This window comes from Aptenodytes patagonicus, chromosome 3 (genome assembly GCF_965638725.1).
Source record: "Aptenodytes patagonicus chromosome 3, bAptPat1.pri.cur, whole genome shotgun sequence".
Taxonomy (NCBI): domain Eukaryota; kingdom Metazoa; phylum Chordata; class Aves; order Sphenisciformes; family Spheniscidae; genus Aptenodytes; species Aptenodytes patagonicus.
The window spans coordinates 67052266-67072314 of record NC_134951.1 but is presented as its reverse complement, the minus strand read 5'-3'; the positions used below and the strand labels follow the sequence as shown (position 1 = coordinate 67072314).

Genomic DNA, 20049 nt, shown 5'->3' with positions numbered 1-20049 from the left:
ACAGTCAAGATTCTACCACAGGACAGTGTGATCACCAGGCCAATCTGGACCCCTTAAGCATCTGAAAAATCTTTTATCATGCTTTCAGTTTACTTTATTCAACTAAAATTCAGGAGCTATGCAGATGTCAGAAAAGGTCCTGCAGCTATGTCACAGGGCAAGAGAGAGAGAAATTAAGATTTCACAAAGGCAATGAGGAAAAGAATTCAATTAATAAAAACAATTTGCTATCTACAATACTACAAATATGCTGAAAACTTAGAAATTGCTCTTATATTAAAAAACAATAAATTATCTTACAGTTGAGGTTGATTAGCCTGATTTTCTATTATCCCCCATACTTTAAAGTTTAGAGCTTTGAACACCATGAAAATCAATGCCTGTACTCCAGGAGTAAGATTAATCGCCTCCAACTGCTCGCATCCACACTTCAGTTTCCTTAGCAGTCAACAGGGAGAAACAGGCACTCCCTGAGCAGGGTTCCTCGGACCAGTTTTAGACATCTATTTTGCAATGAGCTGAGTCTTAAGGAAGTACCTCTTTCTCATTCTTTTCAACTACAAAAGGGAAGATTAGATCATGGCTGTAGACTTTAAAAAAAATTTTTTTTACAGATGTTAACAGGCATTCTGTCAGATGAATCGCATCCCAACTATCTTCAGCATTATTTCATCTGCAGAGTGAGAGGAATGCCCTATAAGGGAAATCCAGTAGGAGCACTCTCTGAACTTTTCTGTAAGAAATGCAGTAATCTCTTGACATGGCTATTTGAGATTCAGAAATTCTGTTTCTTGTTGCTAAATCGAGTTCCTGTAATTTACTACCAATATTCATAGTCACACTCCATGATATCATAAGCCCAGAGCCTCAAGTATTTGGATCAGATCAGGGCTTGAGCATGCACAGTGCTAGACGCTGTCACCGACCCTGGCATGGGAACATATTTCAGCCTATGCATTTTTGGCTTCAGTGAGAATATGTAAATACGTGCTTAAGTAGTTTGATGATCAAGGGATGATCTAAGAAATCAACTTAATGCTTTAAGAAGTATGAGACGTACAAGAAAACAACAGATTATCATTAGAAATGATAATTTATTAAAAAAAAAAAAAAAAAGAAAAAGGAAACTAAAGCCCTCAAAGAAAGCTAGCTACCCAGCTGGCAAGGCCAGAAACCAGCAGGTGTTTGATTTTGTGGGTTTTTCTTTTTTATACTAAAGGTGAAAAAAAATCCTACAAACGATATACTCCCAATCCTCAGTAAGAATGGTAAAATTATTAACATTTCAGAACAGCAAAAATTTTTAGCTCCAGAATACAATGAGACATCCTTTACAACACAGAGCAGAGAAGAATATAGGAAAATGCATTCTTAAGCTGAGAAGTTTATGAACATTTACAGCCAGGAACTGAGTTCTTGAAAGCGCAGGAATTCCATGGCTTTCTCAGACATAAATCACTCTTACTAAGGGTAGCTACACAGTAATCTATAGGAAATTGCAGAAACTCTGAAATTGCAAGGTATCACCAAGTAATAATTAAAGAAACACAGATTAATTGCTAGAGATGAGCTCAAACCTCAAAATATAAATTTGAACCGTTTAAATCTAAGTTTGGAAATTTTACATCTGTAGATTTTATTATGCTGTCATGAAGGGATGGCTGGCTGTAAAACTGTGGATAAGTGTTTTCTTCTCCAATTTGGTCCCATTAATAGATCTAATAATTGTTCCTTTCCCCCCCTTCCTATTTTCTGAGAGAGCATTATTGCAGCAGTATGGTTAGTCACAGCAGTTTTCTGTACAGCAAGTAATTTGGGTGAACACATCCCACTCGTAATAGTTTGGACGAAGAATATGGGAAATTACGTGAATGCAGTCCATGTTTAGGCACGAGGTTAGGCACGAGGAAAAATCAAACTGTGAAGAAGCAAACTGAATAGGCACTTGAAATCTTTTTTCCAACAGGGGATCAGCAATAACTCATGTGACAAATACCATGAAATAAGATATGAGATCATCTTCAGTAAATCAATCAAGCAACTGTTTCTCTGCTTTATCTCAGGGCCTAGTTAAAAAAATAAAAAAAAAAAAGGAAAGGTCTGGGAAACAAAACTCAGGATTCTCCTTGTCTTACATGTGTGTGTTCCCCCCGATGGGGTGCAAGTCATAGGCCTATTTGTTATCATCCTGGAGCCATACCCAGCATTTTTCCTTGTGCAGGGTCACTAGATGGAATAGAGAGCACCTAACCCCAACCTGTGTTGCCTTTAGTTTGGTGGCTAAGAAAAAAGTGGGTGCTGTGGGTTTTAACTACTTAAGGGCAATGAAAGCCCAGAATTCAAAGTTTAAACTTTCACTAGATTATTACATAAATGGGAAGCAGAATGCAATCCTTCTGTCTGCAGCATGCTTTGGACAAAAAGGGAGGTACTTCTTGGCTTTGCACTGCACTAAATTTGCTAGCATTTGTAGCCATGCTTTGAGTGCCACTGCTGGATAGGACTTACAAACCTGTGTTTTTTCTAAATGTGATATGTGGTGAGATTCTCAGCCAAGTCAAAAAGCCTTTTTGAGAGAAAGAGAAGCTGAAGAGTCAGGGGTTTGGGGTATTTTTAGTTGGGGGAGGAGGGGCTCTTTAATCATCTCTTGAGCTTTGGTATCTCAAGTGGATCCCGTGGTCCGAATGAATGGCTTTTGTAGATGTAGGCAACACAGTAACTCTCCCTTCTAGGGAAAGCCATCGTGGTGTGTTTACATCATACAGATGGTGTCAAATCCTCATTATTGCGTTCTCTCCAAGCCCCCTGACACCCCCATTTCTTTCCTGCACCAAGCTCAGACATAGGATAAAACTATATATGGTTCAAATTGACGTTTAAGCGATAGAAGAAAAACAACCAGAAATTACATTTAGAAAAGTGTTTTATATGCGTACTCAAAATGCCAAGGCCAGTTTTTGTCTCCTTCAGCACCCTTCTGAAAGGTAGAATACTGCAAGACAAGTGGTTTCAGTCTGACCTGATTTACAGGACAGAACAGGATAAACAGGTGGTCACTGTCACTCAGCTACCAGGCTATATAATTACCTAAAATAGTAATTAAATCAAAATTACTGCAATAATAAGATGGTATTAGAGAACTGCTCTTTAAAATATACTGAGGGCATCAGAATTTTCAATTTACTTTATCTATTTTATAGTTTCTTAACCAAATTAATCAAATAGTCATGAAACTAGAAGATGGATTTGATATTACACTGGCACAGGTTGCCCAGAGAGGTGGTGGATGCCCCATCCCTGGAAACATTCCAGGTCAGGTTGGACGGGGCTCTGAGCAACCTGATCTAGTTGAAGATGTCCCTGCCCATGGCAGGGGGCTGGACTAGATGACCTTTAAAGGTCCCTTCCAACCCAAACTATTCTATGATTCTATGAATCTATATTTACATTCTTTGTGGTTTTGGGCACAAATCTCATGATAGTAAAGACAAAGAGTTCCTACTTGTTTAGCATGAAACCATAACACAGTGATGAAGTGGCACAATGACGGTGTGTGTACACTGTAAACTCCTTGACAAAGGAGTCTTTGTTGCGGCCTCATGCCCACCCGTTTGCCACTTTCTGTCTCCAAGCTACACTCAAAAGTAGGCGCCTGGCATCTCAACTGGGGCCTTCCAGACAAAGCATGGGCTGATGCACCGTCTTTAGCCTTCTCTGTACCACTACAGCGAACAAATCATGAGCGTTCTTGGAGAAAACAGGTGAGATTTAGAAAGTATTGCATTTCAGGAAGAGACGGTCAACTGGGGGAGGAGGTCTTAAGTGACATGAAGGAGCAATAAGCCTCTATTTTCATGGTGGTAAGGTCACAGAGATACCACATTTTTAATGTGTTTACAAGCATAGTTGCAATATCAGGAGTTAAGTCTTATTTTTAAATTGTGTTAATATACTGGAATGATATTTTAGGAAAAAAAGGAAAAAGTGTTAGAAGTTATTTGAAAATCTCTACCTTTTGTCTACTCAACTGGGTAGAAGAACTACACTTCCAGAAATCTTATCTACACCATACTGTTCTCATCAGAATAAGTTGTTGGTAGAGAGGCTTTCATTGGCAGTTACAGTATGAAACGTAAGTGAAAAGCTTATAGCGTGGGCTTATATGTTTAGATTTGAATTTATCTACATTAACAAGATATCAAAAAGAGACATCGTGTTTATCTTTCTGTATTCATTCACACCATTGCTTTATAGTGGAAAAAAACCTGCTTCCCTTCATCCAGTGTTGCAAGCTGCTCATGGAATAGAAGCCTATCTTTTTGTAGCAGACGTCCTAAGCCTCCCCCCTCCCACTGCTATAAAGTTCTGAGTAATCCTGACGGGCAGCATAGCGATGAGTGTAGATTTCTTGCTAGTCACTGTAGATTTTAGACTTTTTTCCGATAAACATATTGCTTAATTTTACTAAGATTAATTCATGTGCTTATTTTCATATCATTTGCACAGATAGAATACTTAGTCTGCATAAGGTCAAGCGCACGTGTAAATCTTCGAATGACTGGGATATAAATAGTCCATATATGTGGCTATTTAGAACACCATTGCTCATGCATGCCTATCAGTTTCAGTAAAAGTTTTGCGTGTGCAAGAGATATAGGGTTACATTTCAAATGATGTCAGTGAGGGCTCCAGAAAGCTTTGCAAAGATGCAAAGCTTGACCAGTGCAGAACCATTTGAATAGCTGCCTCATTTCTTTTTCTCCCTCCACTTCAGAGCAAATTGACACGTTTAACTGCTCTTCAATATTTATTTTTCCCACTAAGTTATTTACCTGATAAATCCTATCCCACTAGGTTATTTACCTGATTAGGTTTCTCAAAGTAAATTTAATAGTTTTTTTTTCCTTTCCCAGTGAAGGTGAGTTCAACAGTTATGTAAGGCAGAGGCCAGCCAGCCAGAGCCTTGCCAGTACCCCTCAGTCCTGGCTTTCAACACAGTTGTTATTCCAGTAATGTCTCTCTCTCTTAAGTTGCAGCTGCCAACTCTGTTCAAATGTGTGGTGGTTTTCTGCTGTGGGCAAAGAGCCACCAAGACTGAAGCTGGATCCATGAAACTTATTTCATGGCCAAATGCCGATTCCTTTAACCATAACTCTCCATAGGTAATAAATGGTGGAAGTATGCCACAAAGCAGCTTTTTTTGCAGGGGGAGGGAGGTAGGCACCTCTCTGTGCTGGAATACGAAAAAGTTTGTTGCCCCAAAGCAACAAAGTTATGTTCTAGTAGTCTGGGGAAGAAAAAAAAGGTGCCACCCCCAACCTTTTTTTTTTTTGGATTGCTTTTTTCTTGGATGAATTTTAAATGGCTATTTCTGAGGAAACTACTTTTATTCCAAACAAGGATTCATCTGTCTGCTTCTGCAACGATTAAGCCTGCACCAAAAGGGAAACAAAACTCATCCACATTATTCCTGTCTGCATGGAATTTACAATAATGAAAAGAAAGCACCTCAGCCATTTGCCATGGGGCATCTGGAAGGCTTGTGTTTTCACTTACTAAGTAGCTCCTTAAGGAGGGCAATTCGCATTTCCCCTGGAAAAATGTCTGCAGACAGCAGGGTTGGCCAGCAAGAGATGTGACCTCCTCAAAATCTACTCAGTGTTTCAGTAAGGAGTAAAGACCAAATCTGGTGGTGGAAGACTGGTTACTAGAGTAACAAACTAGATAATTTGCTTTTATCATACATCCCCCTCACGCCACTGTCATCAGTAAGGTTGCACAGATTAAAACTGGTGGGATGATTTAATTGTGTGTGTGTTATGATGAGTGCAGCTGCCTACTTTCTATACAGCAGATATAAGGATAACAGTCTCTATTCTGTATAAACTGGTATTTATTTCTACACTCAAGTTTCTCTTCTAGTTGGCAGACTTTTTTCCTTCTGTACTAATCTTAGAGCCTGATATGGGAACATTATTCTTTCCAGGATAAATTCATAAAACTCAGTGCTCTGCCATGTAGAGGTTACTGACTTAGCTTTGGATGAGCTAGTTAAGATGTGAGAACCAGTTAAGTTGCCTTAACTTTGGACTCTTCCAAGCTAGTATGCAATTCTTCCCAGCAGAGTTAATTAGCTGAGGCACCCAACCAGCAATTTTCACAGCAAACTAACCCAATTATCTCTGCATGATATGACATTGTGTCATGTCTGAGCCCAGAATTTGTCTGTCTACATATGGGAAAAATTAACCACAGGTTGTGACATTGAAAATAGCAGCGAGCGCTCTAGGGAGAGAGATAGTTCCCTTCTGCCCTTCATAATATGAATATCTGGACCAATAACCACATAGTGAGTACTCTGCTATATGCTCAATTTTTGCACCAACTATCATTTTTTTAGGTCAAAATCATTATAAGTAAAGGGCATGAGGAGCCCAGGGTTCTAACTTCCAGAATGTAGCATAAAGCAAAAGCTTTTTGACATCCAGTTCAGCATTATCTAGCAATTTTGTCATGGTCGAGTGCCCTCACTAACTTGATAACAGCTCCAATTTAAGCAGCACAGTGCAGATTTTCCACCTTGCACTGGAAGTGCTGATGAGCTACTGGTGGCTCCAGAGGGACTCGGAGATTCAAGGGAAACCTCTGACAACACACTTTTATTGACAGTGTGGTATTTTTATGACCTGAATTACTATACTACCTCAGCTTCTTATTGTACTTACAAATTTATTCTTCTTGTTCCTAAGAAGTGAGGAAGCACTTCTCTTCCCATTTTTCAAAGGACAATGGATGTGCAGGGATGTTTAAAGTCTTAGCCAATGCCAGGCTCAAGAAATCTGTGATAGATTTAGGATCTGAACACTGATCTTCAAAAGGCTAAGGTGGGCCACACCTTCTTCTGTGACAGTTACAAAAGTTGTATTGCTTTAACTAGTATAACATATAGAAGTGTAAAGAAACAAGCACAATATAAAGCATCACACTTGGATTATAAATATCCATCACTCCAATGCTGAAGGATGAGGCACTAAACTGATTCTTTTGCTCTTAACCTCAGGTTGAGCAGTATCTAGTCAGTCCATTGAAAAGTTACCTACTTTTACTATAGCCATTGTAAGCGTTTAGGCATTTCTTTATTTCCTGCTTTCCAGCAGGAAGATAGGAATAGAATAAGATTTTCACTGCAAACCTCTCTTCTTCAACCTTTATAGAAAAAGAACCTCATTCACATAATCCATGTTACCTCAAGGAATGTGGACTCAGAGTAGCAAGCCTAGGTTTACTCATAAAACCCTTTACATTTGAAGCTAACCCAGAACCAGTAGTATAACCTAGATACAGACCTTTTCTGACAAAAGCAGCTGTTAGCATTTTAGAGTACTTCTTGATAATGTACAGTTCCAAGTATGGACTGGTCTTATGTCAAAGATCCCTGAAGAAATACAGTCAGTACTCCAGAATCCTGTGTTTCTTTTCTTACTAAGTAATTATCCTCTTGCAGTTGCTGGGACTTGCCCTCTAGATTTCTGTCAGCACTGTGTCACTGTTACAGTAAATGACAGCACGACTGTTTTAGCACATTTTAAAGACCGTGCAGTCAAGGAAGATGCCCCTGTCTGAAGGAACGTTGTGCTTTGTTCACTAGTTATGCCCACAGACGTTATAATGTCAGCTTTGCATTGATCAACTTTGTGTTTCGTTCTCTTAGAAATTCAATTCCCTTGTAAAATCTGAAATTGGACACTACATGATGCATTCAGCACAAAGTCTTAGACCTTTTAGGTTGCATGATTTCTGGCTCCTGCTCTTCTGTACAGAGTCCAGTGTGAAAGGAGAGGTACCAGAATGGACACCCTCTGGCTTTACAGCACTACCAGAACCGCACACATTTCTGTGATAAATCAAGACAGTGGAGATTGTCTCCAGTATCAGAGTATTGTCTCAGAGCAACTGTATAATGTTAGTTTCTACTTCCCATACCTCTTACAGAGCCAGTTGTGGGATATCCACTTGCACTTAGAATAACCTCAGTTCTGTACATGATTTGGGATACCTTGGGGTGAAATGTAATATCCTATATTATATATGACACTACAGTCCTTAATTTGTTAGAGAGACTGAAGAATAATAATAGCAGGCGAAATATTTTTAAATACAAGGGATGTAACCTCTGACAGCCAGTCACACCTTTGGCATGACCCCTTGGAGTCATTTTTACATTCCTAGCAGTTTCCTTACAGAGCACAGCATATGTTCTCGTTCTTGCACATGCATATACTACAAGACTTAGGTAAGAATATATGTAATGGAAATAAGATCTTGTTCTGCTCACTGCTCCCTGCTCCTAAAGAATCATTTGCATTACAGATGATGCCAAACTCCCAATTTTGGACTGACTTATTATAAAAATGCCAAACCAAATGATGAATCAACCTGTGCAGACGACTTTCATCTTCAGGTAATTTTTTTGTTCTCAACTACCCCACCCCCACCCCCCTGCTTTTTTTGGTGCCTAATGGATAATGACATTTGCATCGATATAACTTCCTTAGAACGACAGTATTAGGAACTCAATTGTATTTAAGCTGTAGATTATAATTGGCATGATAAAGGATCACAAGTGTATCTTTTCTGTCAGCTTGTTCCATTAAGAACCTCTAACCATGGATCATTGATGTAACAGATCATTACGGCCCATTGTGTCAGTTCATCTGTTGGGATCTGTGCACTATAAGCATGACAGATTTCCTCTGCAGCAATTATAGTCTATTGTGACAATAGGATTTAATGAATATAAACAACAAACCACATAATCTGTTATTACAGAACACAGCTATGCACCCAGATGGGAATTAAGTTCCTAGACGTTGCCAGTTGCAGTTTTTAAAATTGTGACTATTTCAGTCTTCATGTTATTAGATGCAATGCTCTAATTTACAGCATACATTTATCTCAATCCTGGCAGGTGAAAGGTCTTCAGCATTTAAAGCCTAATCTTGCAAGTGTTCTGTGATTTCATTTTTTCTGAGTAAACATTATCTTTTGGGTTTTTAGACACTTACTCCCTGTCTTTTGCTGTGATACTAATCGTGCTGTTAATGTTTCAGCACTAGCATTGAAGATGAAACAAGCAAATACAATAAAATTGGTCACAGAAATTAATGAAACATAGCAGATCATTCCTGTATTGTTTCCAAAGAATAGACACTTCTGCTTAATATTAATTTTTACAAATGATGGGCAAAGTGCTACGCTGGTGCAAATCTATAAAATCACAATGGTTGAAATTTTGCTGATTGATGCAGCTGAAGGTCTGACCTAGAGGCATATGATATACATTTGTGAAATTGATACTCTTTTTCAAAGCACATAAATGCTCCTTTACATTAAAGGTGTGCAGTCTACAAAAGTTCACATTTTTCCCAGGCTGATTTTAAAAATCTGGCTTGATTACAGAGATTTTCAGCTTTTGAATATCAGTTCTGGACTTGAGTACCTCAGAGATTACAGTTACAGTGTTGGTACAGCTCTATTGTCATCTATGTAGATGGGCACTACTGGAATATATATATATACACACACACGCACACTTTGTTTAAGTAATTGACAATTCACCATAAAGAATAAATTAATGTGAATCACTGCAGCCATTATCATGTACTTTAGAGAAGAAATCCCCAATTAAACATACTTCCACATATTTGTATCAAAAGGGGAAAAGACTCTTACCCTTACCTAGCATGCGAACACATTTGGCATTCTGGTCAGGACTATCAAATGAGATTTCCCCGCACCTCTGAAAAAAAAAAGGATATATTTAGTTAAAGACTCCGTGATAGTATCCCTGTCCTTGTCCTTTGGTACCTCTGTTTATGTTTGGCACTAGAGATGTTCAGAGACATGTTTAAAACGTCAAAATCGCAAGATTTTCAAGTAGCCAAAGTGTGAGGAAGAATTGACATTGTTAATGTGCAAAGATGGATCAACACTGTATTCCAAGATGTTCGCCAAGAAAAACTTAAGGTAATGCCTATTACCTTTGTATCTATGGCTTAAGCAACTGCCTGATCCATGTTGCTGTTTGTTAGCATCAGACCCAATTATACAGGAGGCCTCATTTGCCACTGGTAGACATTGCAGCCCTCTCCAGTATACTGATTTAGTTGTCACACGGCTGCACCCTAAGCAGGACCTGCAAAATGATCCAACTGAAAACAAAACAAACAGCAATGCTGATTCAATAATCTGTATTTCTGTAAAACATACTTATTTAAAAAAATGCACAACTCAAGATATTTATTAAGGAAAACTGTCACTTCACAAAATTTGAACTCTCCATAACACCTATGAGTAAAATTGTTTTTTGTAAAGTGTAAATAATTTACATCTCTATGCTAACATGTTTTGTTAATGAAAAATAATATTCACATGTACATATATATTATGAGGGCTGATGTTCTGTCCCTATACAAACCCAGTGAAGGAACATCGTTAGAGTTAGGATCAGAATACAAAAGCGTTGGGTTGTTTTCAAAGATAAGACATCATTTTTGAGTCCTTCATGCAGACAGGCATGTCAATTTAGCTGCCAGGAGAAACATAATTGGTGTGGCTCATGGGTCTGATCCAGCTCCGATTAAAGTCAGTCAGTGTACAGATCCCACTCACTTCAGTAGCGGTTGCTTCAGGTGCTACAAAAAAGATTCAATTTTGTATCACTACACTCAAAGCTCATGATAGGGGCTTAAGGATAGCCTCATATTTTATCGGTAAAAGTGGTCCGTACTTCCTTATCTACATATTTCTGGTTTTGGTATCTATGACCAAACGGGAATAAAAGCACAGTGGTTCAAGTCTGGAAAAATCACTGGGAGCTATCCATTTCCCTTCCTTTTCTTTTCTCTCTCTTTCTTAGGCAGTTTCTCCTTTTCAGCACCTATGGCTTTCTCTCTTATGTAAGACAAAGTGGTTAGTACTGTCTTTTTCTCTTTTTTTTTTTTTTTTTTGTTAATAAAAGTGACATTTGCAGCAAATATTAAAACCTACAAAGAATCAGGTAAGTAAAAAACGCCAGAGCTTCAAAGAAGATGAAACACAGCAACAGTTTCATAAATGAACATCACATTTGGAACTCACTATTTTAAAAATAGCCTTCACCTCCCTCACACCGAAATAAACACAAACAAACAAACAAAAGCCCATCTCCCACACAGAGTCTTTTCGTGTATCAGTACATCTAAAAAGAGAAAGCAGACGTGCCTGTATTAACCTTCCTAGGTGGGAGCATATACTCTGAAAGATTGCAAAAGAAAAACAACACCCATCATTTCAAAGTTAATTTTACGAATGCTCTTATACCAGCTCCCTGTCAGGAGACACATAAATTTGCTATTTATTCTTCTAGGAAGAAAGTTAAGATATGGGTATCTTTTCACAGAAATCTCCCAGCGTCTTCTTCGTGACCATAAGTATACTTAGACAAACACAGATGTAAGAAAGCACGTCAAAATTCAGTGCCCACCTCACCCCTGAATTTCTGCTGCTCTTTGAAAACCTTTGGTTATTTTTTATTTAGTCCCTCAGACGTATTGTATGTTCCAGACATATTTATATAAACATCACATTTCAGGCTGGCAAATGATGTCTTACAATATGTAACAATACTCACCAGTCCTAGTGTTATGAAATTGGGAAAACGGCTAATGTTCTCCAGAGTCCACTAACATCCCACAGGACCCATTATGATGATGGATGAACTCTGAAAACTTTGCAAATAAGATTCAGACAACTGTATACAAGTTCATAGCCTTATCTGAATTCCCTTAACCCCTGCAACCCACAGAACTGGCTGAAAATCATGCTAGAACAGTCAGCCTAGGAGATTTTTCACTACTACCACTGCAGCCAGAAATACCAGGAGAAAAAGCTTCTGCAGCAATTTAATTTCTGATGCCAGTAAAAGCTCATAGGTACACATCAATGGGATGAAAAGTAGGCTGTTACCAAACTGCTCAGAGCATCTGAAAAAGACTTAGTTGGATCCTGGATGTGTAAAGTGGCACAGAAAGGCAGCAGGGATTCATTTTTGCTCTTTCAAAAAATAGAGTTGTTTGGGCATTTTTGCTGTTAGCAAATGTTTTCCATGAACAAGAAGTAAGGAATGACTTCAGGATTTAATCTTTAGGATTAAACTGAGGCTTTGCCACCACTGCTATGAATTGCTATGAATTCCTGCCAGGTTTGGAGAAGCTTCTCCTGTCCTTTTCCTGTTCCGGCTTTTTGGTTTGGGTTTGTTCTGCCTGCTTGTGTATCGGGGCTGGTACTGAGAGATGAGGCCAAGAGTCTCTCCAGTCCCAATCCATTTCCAAACTAGTCCCAAAGCAGCTGCTCATTCTCTCCTGAAAGTTTCTAAGTTGGCTACAGAGTCACTACTGGATCCATCAGAGAGCAGGAATAGGAATTTGCCATTAGATGCTGGTTATTCTACTTTTTAATTTCAACCAGTCAGAAAGCAGAGAGAGGAGGAAGAATAACCCTGGACATATCTGCTGTACATATGCAGACCTATTGCACACGTGTAGATCATCACATATGTCTGTTGGGAAGCTGAGAGAGAAATAGAACATCTCTTTTAAAGACTGGCTAAGCAGCCTCTAGAAGCTGCTGCTTATAAGCAGCACTAGCTGTATTCATAGGAATCAGGTCTGGAAGAAGATAGCAGTTTTCTGTTCCCGTTTTAGAGAAGTAAGAGTCTCAATGGTGAGCTGTAAAGACCAAACATATTATCCAGTTAGGAAGAGCAATGAACTCAAACAGGAGAGCTGCCTCTGAACTTCATTTCTTGAAATCTACGATGAGGATGGATTCATAGTCCTGACCTATATTTGAAGCTCATTAAAGTTCCAAGATTTCACTCTCTAAAAACATGATAAATCATATTCTTGGATCTAAATCATCCCTGAGTTTGGGATATTTTAAATCTCAGTTTGGGCTTCATGGTTAGGACTACTACAGCCCTGGCAGGACTGGCTCTGCTGTATGTAGTCCTGGATGTTGGGCTGGTGAGTTTACAGAGGCAGCCCTGCTGAAAATAATACTACCGGTTTTCACTTCCCCTGAGGTGAGAGAGGATTTGTTGTTGAAAATCTTAAAACACTGCTGTGTTTGGAAGTGGTCAGATTTAACAAAGAAGTGGGTAAATACAAATAAAATTCACCCCTCCAAATCTTCACTATACCTTCATATCTCTTGAATCACTGAATTCTGGACTAGACTGTGTTTTTTTTTTCTCTTTCTGGAGAAGAGGAAAGCATAGTTACTTTCAGTTAATAATATTTTCAGTAATACAGATATATTTCCACATAGGATTGCAGCCTGCAATTCATTATGTGAGAAAGTATTTATATTTATGTAAGAAAATGAATTAATAAATTATCTACTCTCAGCTCCCTTTTTTGAGATCAGATGCATGCCATGATGCTGAGGCTGTCACACAAGCTGAAATGTAGTAAACTAGAATGGGACTCTCAAGTCCCCCATGGAAAAAGAGACCGAATCACGGAGAGGCTGAAAGTGGAACTTAAAAAAAACTTAAAAAAATGAGAGAGTTGCTGTTAGAAAATAGGGATGAAAGGACACGATATTCAGAAGAAATGTGACAGGAACTCAGGTCCTTTGATGAGCTAAGTAAACTGGAGAGCTTGAAGCCTGCCTGGTTGGCTATGATGGCCCAGTACCACCTGTTGGAAAAGGGAAATACCGTATTACACAGGCACCATCCTCCATAGCAAAAGACTGCTGGAGGAGGGTGCTCTCAGGCAAGATGACCTCTTTGCAAGATACTATGAGGAGTACACAGGAAAACAGGAAGTCTTTTGCAAGGAGCCCTGTGCCAAAACAGTGTAAGTAAAACTGCAGAAAAGTAAGGCACAACTGGCAGAAAAAAAGTTCATGCAGAGAGCAGATGGAAAATCTACTCTAGTCAGTTGTACTAACGCAGTAATGCATCTCATATTACTTCTCCAGTATTATGTGATCATTCACAGGCTGGGTTTCCATTTCCAGCATGCCTGGGCTCACACCACCTGCATTTGAGGATTTGAGATATGTAGGAATAAACAGGGTGTATATACCCCAGACAGAATATGCCCTTAGGTTTTTTTTTTTTTATGTTGTGGAGAAAACTGTATGAAAAAAATATTTGTGAAGTCGTTCTATTCAACTTCTATCTGTATGGTAAATGAAAGCATTACACATTTTAAGAAGAGAGATGCAAATCAAGTAGTTGAAATAAATAGGGCTAAATTCTTACCTATGACAAAATTCAGCAAGTAAAGATCTGAAAGTGTTTGTCATCATGAGAAGTGCAGTAAGTGGCATGTTAATGTTCTACTTATTAAATGCCTATAATTAACATTTAACTATTTTAATAATTTTAGAGTGTATGGTGTTTTAAAAATATAGTAAGAGTTTTTCTGGCACGAAATTTGAACATGCACAATTTTGACCTTTTTAAACTGCAGACAACCAAGTTTTGAAAAGCCAGCTTAGTCAGTTAAAAGTTTATTGGAGTAGGAACCATATTTATAGGCTTCTTCACTCTGTTCTGTTCTGTTCTGCACGTCCTGGGTATGGTGTTCAACACATATGTCTCTTCCAACATTGCAATAATCAATGAGGTACTTGATGTACATGATCAGCCAAACATGACAATAAAGATTGGATAATTTTCTTTTTGCAGGAGGTAACAGGGATTATTATACCTCTAAATACAGGAGATGTGTTAATTGCACATCGATTGCATGCCAAATATTTTTAAAGAATCCCGCTGATTTCTTTCTTTAAAGTAACCTTAAGTTAATATGCTTTGCTCTTACCAAAAGTAGAAAGAAGTGGTTTCTACATAAAAATATTGTTTGCTAAAAGAGTTTTTTCTTTCCTTTTTTTTTTTCAGACTACTGCATATAATTTCACATTCCTTTAGAAATCAGAGTTAAAAGATATACTCATAGCCACAACTGATTAAAAGAAATTAAGGCAGAGAAAACAGCTTCTCTGCTTCTATGAAAAAACAGATGATCTCAGAGGCAAAAAAATGCTAGTTATTCGTATTTCTATTTTCCTATTACATTTCTTTCTCCGTCACCTTTAAAAAGTACTTGAATAAAGTCCTCTAGTATGTAAAAGCATCATTCTAATTGCCTAAGGATTTATAGGTGTAAAGTCTGTTAGTGTGAAAAGCAACACTACTTCGTAAGTCTTAGCAATCTTTTATAAAAACAACTGGCCACTCATATAAATAGCTGAAAATTAAGGGCAATATTTCACAAAGAGTCAGGCCACATGATCTTCATCTTCAGGCTGCCTGGGAGGAGATTTAAGGTGGATTCATCCTGAATGCTGATGAAATATCAGAGTGTAGGAACTGTAGGATTTCCAATGCCTTGTTACACTTGTGGTATTTCCAGTTCTGTCTCTCCTCTCTGGCAGGGACAAAAGAAAGGACGGGAACTACCAGAGCAGACTGACATATGTAATCTGACCTGCCTGCAGCCTTTTCACAAGCACCTCCCCCAAAACGAAAGCCTTGTAATAATATCTGTTAGTGATTAAATCAATGTTTATGTAAAACAAGGAAGTTCCCTACCAGTACTCTGCGTAATCTTGAGATGCACTTAAATGTCAAATACTTCTGAATTTTGCTGAATCTTTACCCATGGTCTTTGTTGGCCTTAGCAAAGGAAATTAAGCCATTGTTTTTATTTGTTTGGAGACAAAAGCTTTTCTTCTCTATATCACACCTTATTTTAAATTTAACAGACCCGCATTTTCTCTGGAGTGAATGATTGCAAAAAGCTCACCCTATTCATATGACCTTGAATTGCCAACTCTCAATTCTTCAAGAACTTTACTTAGCCTTTCTTACATGAAAATATGTTATAATGAATACAACTTGAGAATTGCATATGTAAACATTCCCATTGGTAGTGAATACCACTAGAATCTTTCAGCTAATGAAATTGCCCGAGATCTATAAAAATTGTGATTGTTTATGTATTACCTCCCCCGGCCTTATTAACAGTTCCCGTAATTATTATAGATAAAATCTTGTACTTACCTGAAAATTTAGACCTACATTTGGCAAGTTAAGTGTTCCGCTAAATCGGGCTGCAAAAAAGTACACTTATCTTGAACTGGTATGTATTGTGTGTATGCTCACCCATTTATAAATGTGGTGTAATCACAGCATACTGACAATTGCCTTTAAAATACTATTAGCAGCCAGAATGCTACGTTTGCTGCTCTTCAAATTACTACTATTACATTGCAGCTATTATATTGCAGCTATACCGTATTTCATGGATAAAGTTTCCAGCTTCCCTATTTAGTATCAGAATTGAAGCATACTTAAACTGAAAATTCGGGTTCTATTAACGTCTGGATGATTTTCTGCAGAGTAGAATAGCTATGTCTGGGCAGACTTGTTTTGAGAGTTCCTCTCTCTCCAAGCTTTCCCAGTGAAAGAGAAGGTTTCTCTTCCCTCCAGGAAGTTAAAACACATTGCTCAAGTAACCTTTCAACACTGTCAGTGTCAATCTCCAGCAGCACCTTGGCAGTGCACTCCATTCTGGAATTTACCACGCCGTAGACCTTCAGCTACTCTGAACAGAAGACACAGAAAAATAAGTAATTACAACTAAATTGAGCAATAATTCCCAACCAACCACTGTTGCCAGTAGTCAGCAGCTTGTTTGTGGGCTAAGTAGCCCGAGGTGAACCTTTAGCCAGTTCATTTTCTCACAAACCTGTGATTTACTATGGTTAAGAGTGGTTTGAAATGGATTAATGTTGCTGGAAAATGGATATAGCAGTTTAACTGCTTTGTTTTCTTCTTAAAGAACGAAAAAAAAGTTTAACAGTGTGTGACTTCATTAGGGAGGCGCCAGTAGCCCTGACCCCCCTGAGAATCTGTCAGTGTTTCAATATGGCATCCCTACTTTTAAGTGTTTATAACATGGGCACTGGGAGCCAAATCTAGAATTACTAAGCAATATAACTGTTGGGTTTTAATAAGCAATAAGTCACAGTCAAGTGTGCATTAACAGGCAAGGCACAACTTGTAGGCATGTTCTGAGGGGGTGCCATCATCCAAGAAATGTTGAAGAGCAGACTAATTTTTTACTCTCATGGGATGAATCAGTATTACAGTTAATTTTCTAGTTTACATTTTAAAGAATGTAAAACATCTGTAGACTACATAAGGGATCCTCCCACCACAAAAACAGTTCTAAGTGGGAGGGAAGATGGGCGGAAAATATCAATACTAGGGAAAAGGCAAATTCGTTGTCTATTCAAAGTTCTCTGTACTTAAACATTTTCTGGACCACATAATTGTCTTTCCTCCTCCTCTGAGTTGCAGAGCTGGGCTGTTCTCCTAGCTGCTTTCTATGGTCACTGCCATTTTAACTTTCACTTTCTACTGAAATATCTAATGAGAGGAAAACATAGGATTAATTTGTGAAAATTTAGGTCTCAACTTCAACCAGATGTTTTTCTCACTATTTCCCACTGATCTACTGGACCAAAGGAAGGGTCAAAGCCTCAGAAGTACCGACTGACACACCATTCTTTCCAAGAAGCAAATCAAAGGTCTGTGGGAGAACGAATCTCCTGAAGAGTCTCCTCAGGCTGTTCAGAGAAACGTGGGATGAATTTTGGCACCTGCTTATTTGTGTGTGCCCACTGCATACCGTATGCTTTGCATACAAAAGCGCAGTCTCAGGAAGGACAAGAAGACTGAGTGCCAGTAAGCCATCACAGGCATCGGGTTCCTCCTGCCTAATAAGACTGTCTCCCTGACCACTTTCTGAGCGGTACCACGTGCCAGTGGCCACCTGCTTCTCAAGAGCTGGGTGTTCTTGGTTCCCTAAAACATTGGCACGCACCGAGGCAGTCCTGTTTCATCCTTTCCAGGACTTCATTTTTAAGGAATGGGAGTTGGTGACAACAACCCATGCCAAAAGCATACCAGCGACTAGGTAATGTGTTCACGAGTCCACTGCTTGCACTCACCTTCTGGCATAGATGCAGACTTAGGTAACAGAACTAGCACTGGACCAACAAACCATGTCGGAGAGAGTTTGAAGTCATCAAACAAACCTCAAAACATACATGTGGAAGGCCTGGTCAAGCAGACAGCTTCAGCAGAAGTGAAAATAGAGCACTTAGAGGCAGAAGGCAGGGAACTACTTTTCCCTAGTTCCTCATTTGTGCACCAGACACTGCTTGGGTCTGAAGGTAGTAGGGTCCCATGGATAGCTATACAATGACTGCAAAATTGGTCATGCCGTTAAAAGTCAGCTTTTCCCTTTCTCTTTCCTTGCTCTCTTTCTCTCCTCGCTCCTTCCCTAAGGTAACTGTGTTTGAGGTCTGCCATCCATGAGGGACTCTGCAAATAAAACTTTGTATGAACAAAATCCTTTCTGCAACACTGTGTCGTCACACAGTGCCCTAAGGAAACCTGGGCCCAACTGCTGTGCAAAGAGGACACAACCAAAGAATGGCCTCAGGCCTTGGTTTCATTAGCTGTGTAGATTATTTCAATGTGTCACAACATGAAATCCTCACTTCAGACTGTATCTCCTGAGCTTATCACCAACCACTTACAGCTTTACTCCCAAATTTGATTCTGTTATCCTTTACAAACATCTTGAGCTCTCCTGCCTCGTACTTATTTTTAAACTCTTTTGCCCCTATATGCAACTTCATATATAAGCACTATCTTCAATTGTTCTGTACCAATGGCCTGATACAAAATGTTGTGGGCATCTGTCCAGCATGTTACCAAACACATACTGTAAAAATGGGCAGGTATAGTGGTATTTTAGCCTATTAACACATGCTTCTACAGTCATAACTATCAATTAGAAGTACTCTTATATTAGTGCAGTTTAGAAAAGGAAATCAAACCAAAAAACTAAGTAACCTTAGCACTGCAAAAATGACTTTCAGAACTTCAAGTACAGCCAGCATACATCACATTTCTACATGCAGAACATATGGAGCTAAAAAACAGCAAGTGTTGTTTTGACAGGAAAAACTTGCATTTCAAAAATTGTCATATTAGACATTGGGGAAGAGCATTTTCTGCATTAAAAGAAAGTGTCATTGATACTAACATATCTTTTTGACAACTTTCAAAGTGGGTTTAATAACATATCTGGAGCCATACAAATGCCATTATTGTCAGGAAACATTTAGATGCTACTGCAATAATCACTATGAACATATTTCAGGTACACAGAAATTCATGTTTTTTGCACATATTAGTTACCAGTTTCCAAGGTTGCAGCCTTTTGGAGCAATGCCAAAAAGACTGATTTTCTCCCTGAAAATAATTCCCAGAAACAGAGACTTTCTTTTAGAGGTTTGGGGTTTTTTTTAATGTGTGAAAGCATCAGTTCAAAACAGGTGTATTGTTGGCAAGTGCTGCACAAAGCTGCTCTTTTATCTTCTCTCACTTCTCAACAGATTCTGGCTATAATCTCTAGATTATCTCTAGATAATCAACTAGATACTGCTTTTCTGGGTGGAAACTGAGAACTGTACTTCATCTGTAGAAGAAAAAAATGTTAACCTGTTAACCTCTTGTTGTCATGGGAATAATCTTACATTGCCTTTTGGCCTGGTTTTGCTCATATCTTCCACTCTTAGCTGCCAAAGTCAACACGGTGAACGTATTACTGGTGCAGTTTCTGGCATATATCCCCTACCCATCTGTACAAAACCAGACAATGCCTTTGATTTTTAGTGTTAACCAATTTGATTCTGACTAATATGCATGGCATCATTTCTATTCAGTGTCTGTTACCAATGTTATCACCATACCTCTGAATTTGTTGCAGTAGGCTCATTAAGTGATGTGACTAATATCTGCCATATATAGTTTGTTCTTTATCTGGTCCCCCAAGGGGAAAACTGGGTATACAATGTAGCATTTTCTTTTCAAAAGATTTTATTTTTTGGATGTGTTTGTTTTTGTCTTGT

The 20049-nt window shown here is 38.6% G+C and overlaps 1 protein-coding gene across 3 annotated transcripts in view; it reads right to left on the bottom strand.

Annotated features, from left to right (window-relative positions):
* PDE7B (phosphodiesterase 7B) overlaps positions 1-20049 on the bottom strand; it is a 177028-nt gene that overhangs the window by 108860 nt on the left and 48119 nt on the right. The window contains exons 1-2 of one of the 3 annotated variants that reach the window (XM_076333667.1): positions 11672-11747; positions 9739-9799 (exon numbers count right to left, since the gene is read on the bottom strand). In XM_076333667.1, the coding sequence (XP_076189782.1) occupies positions 9739-9745 (7 nt within the window). In that variant the 5' untranslated portion in view covers positions 9746-9799; positions 11672-11747. Of the gene's footprint in view, positions 1-9732; positions 9800-11671; positions 11748-20049 lie in introns of those variants that run through there. The other 2 variants (XM_076333666.1, XM_076333665.1) reach the window with 2 other exon arrangements.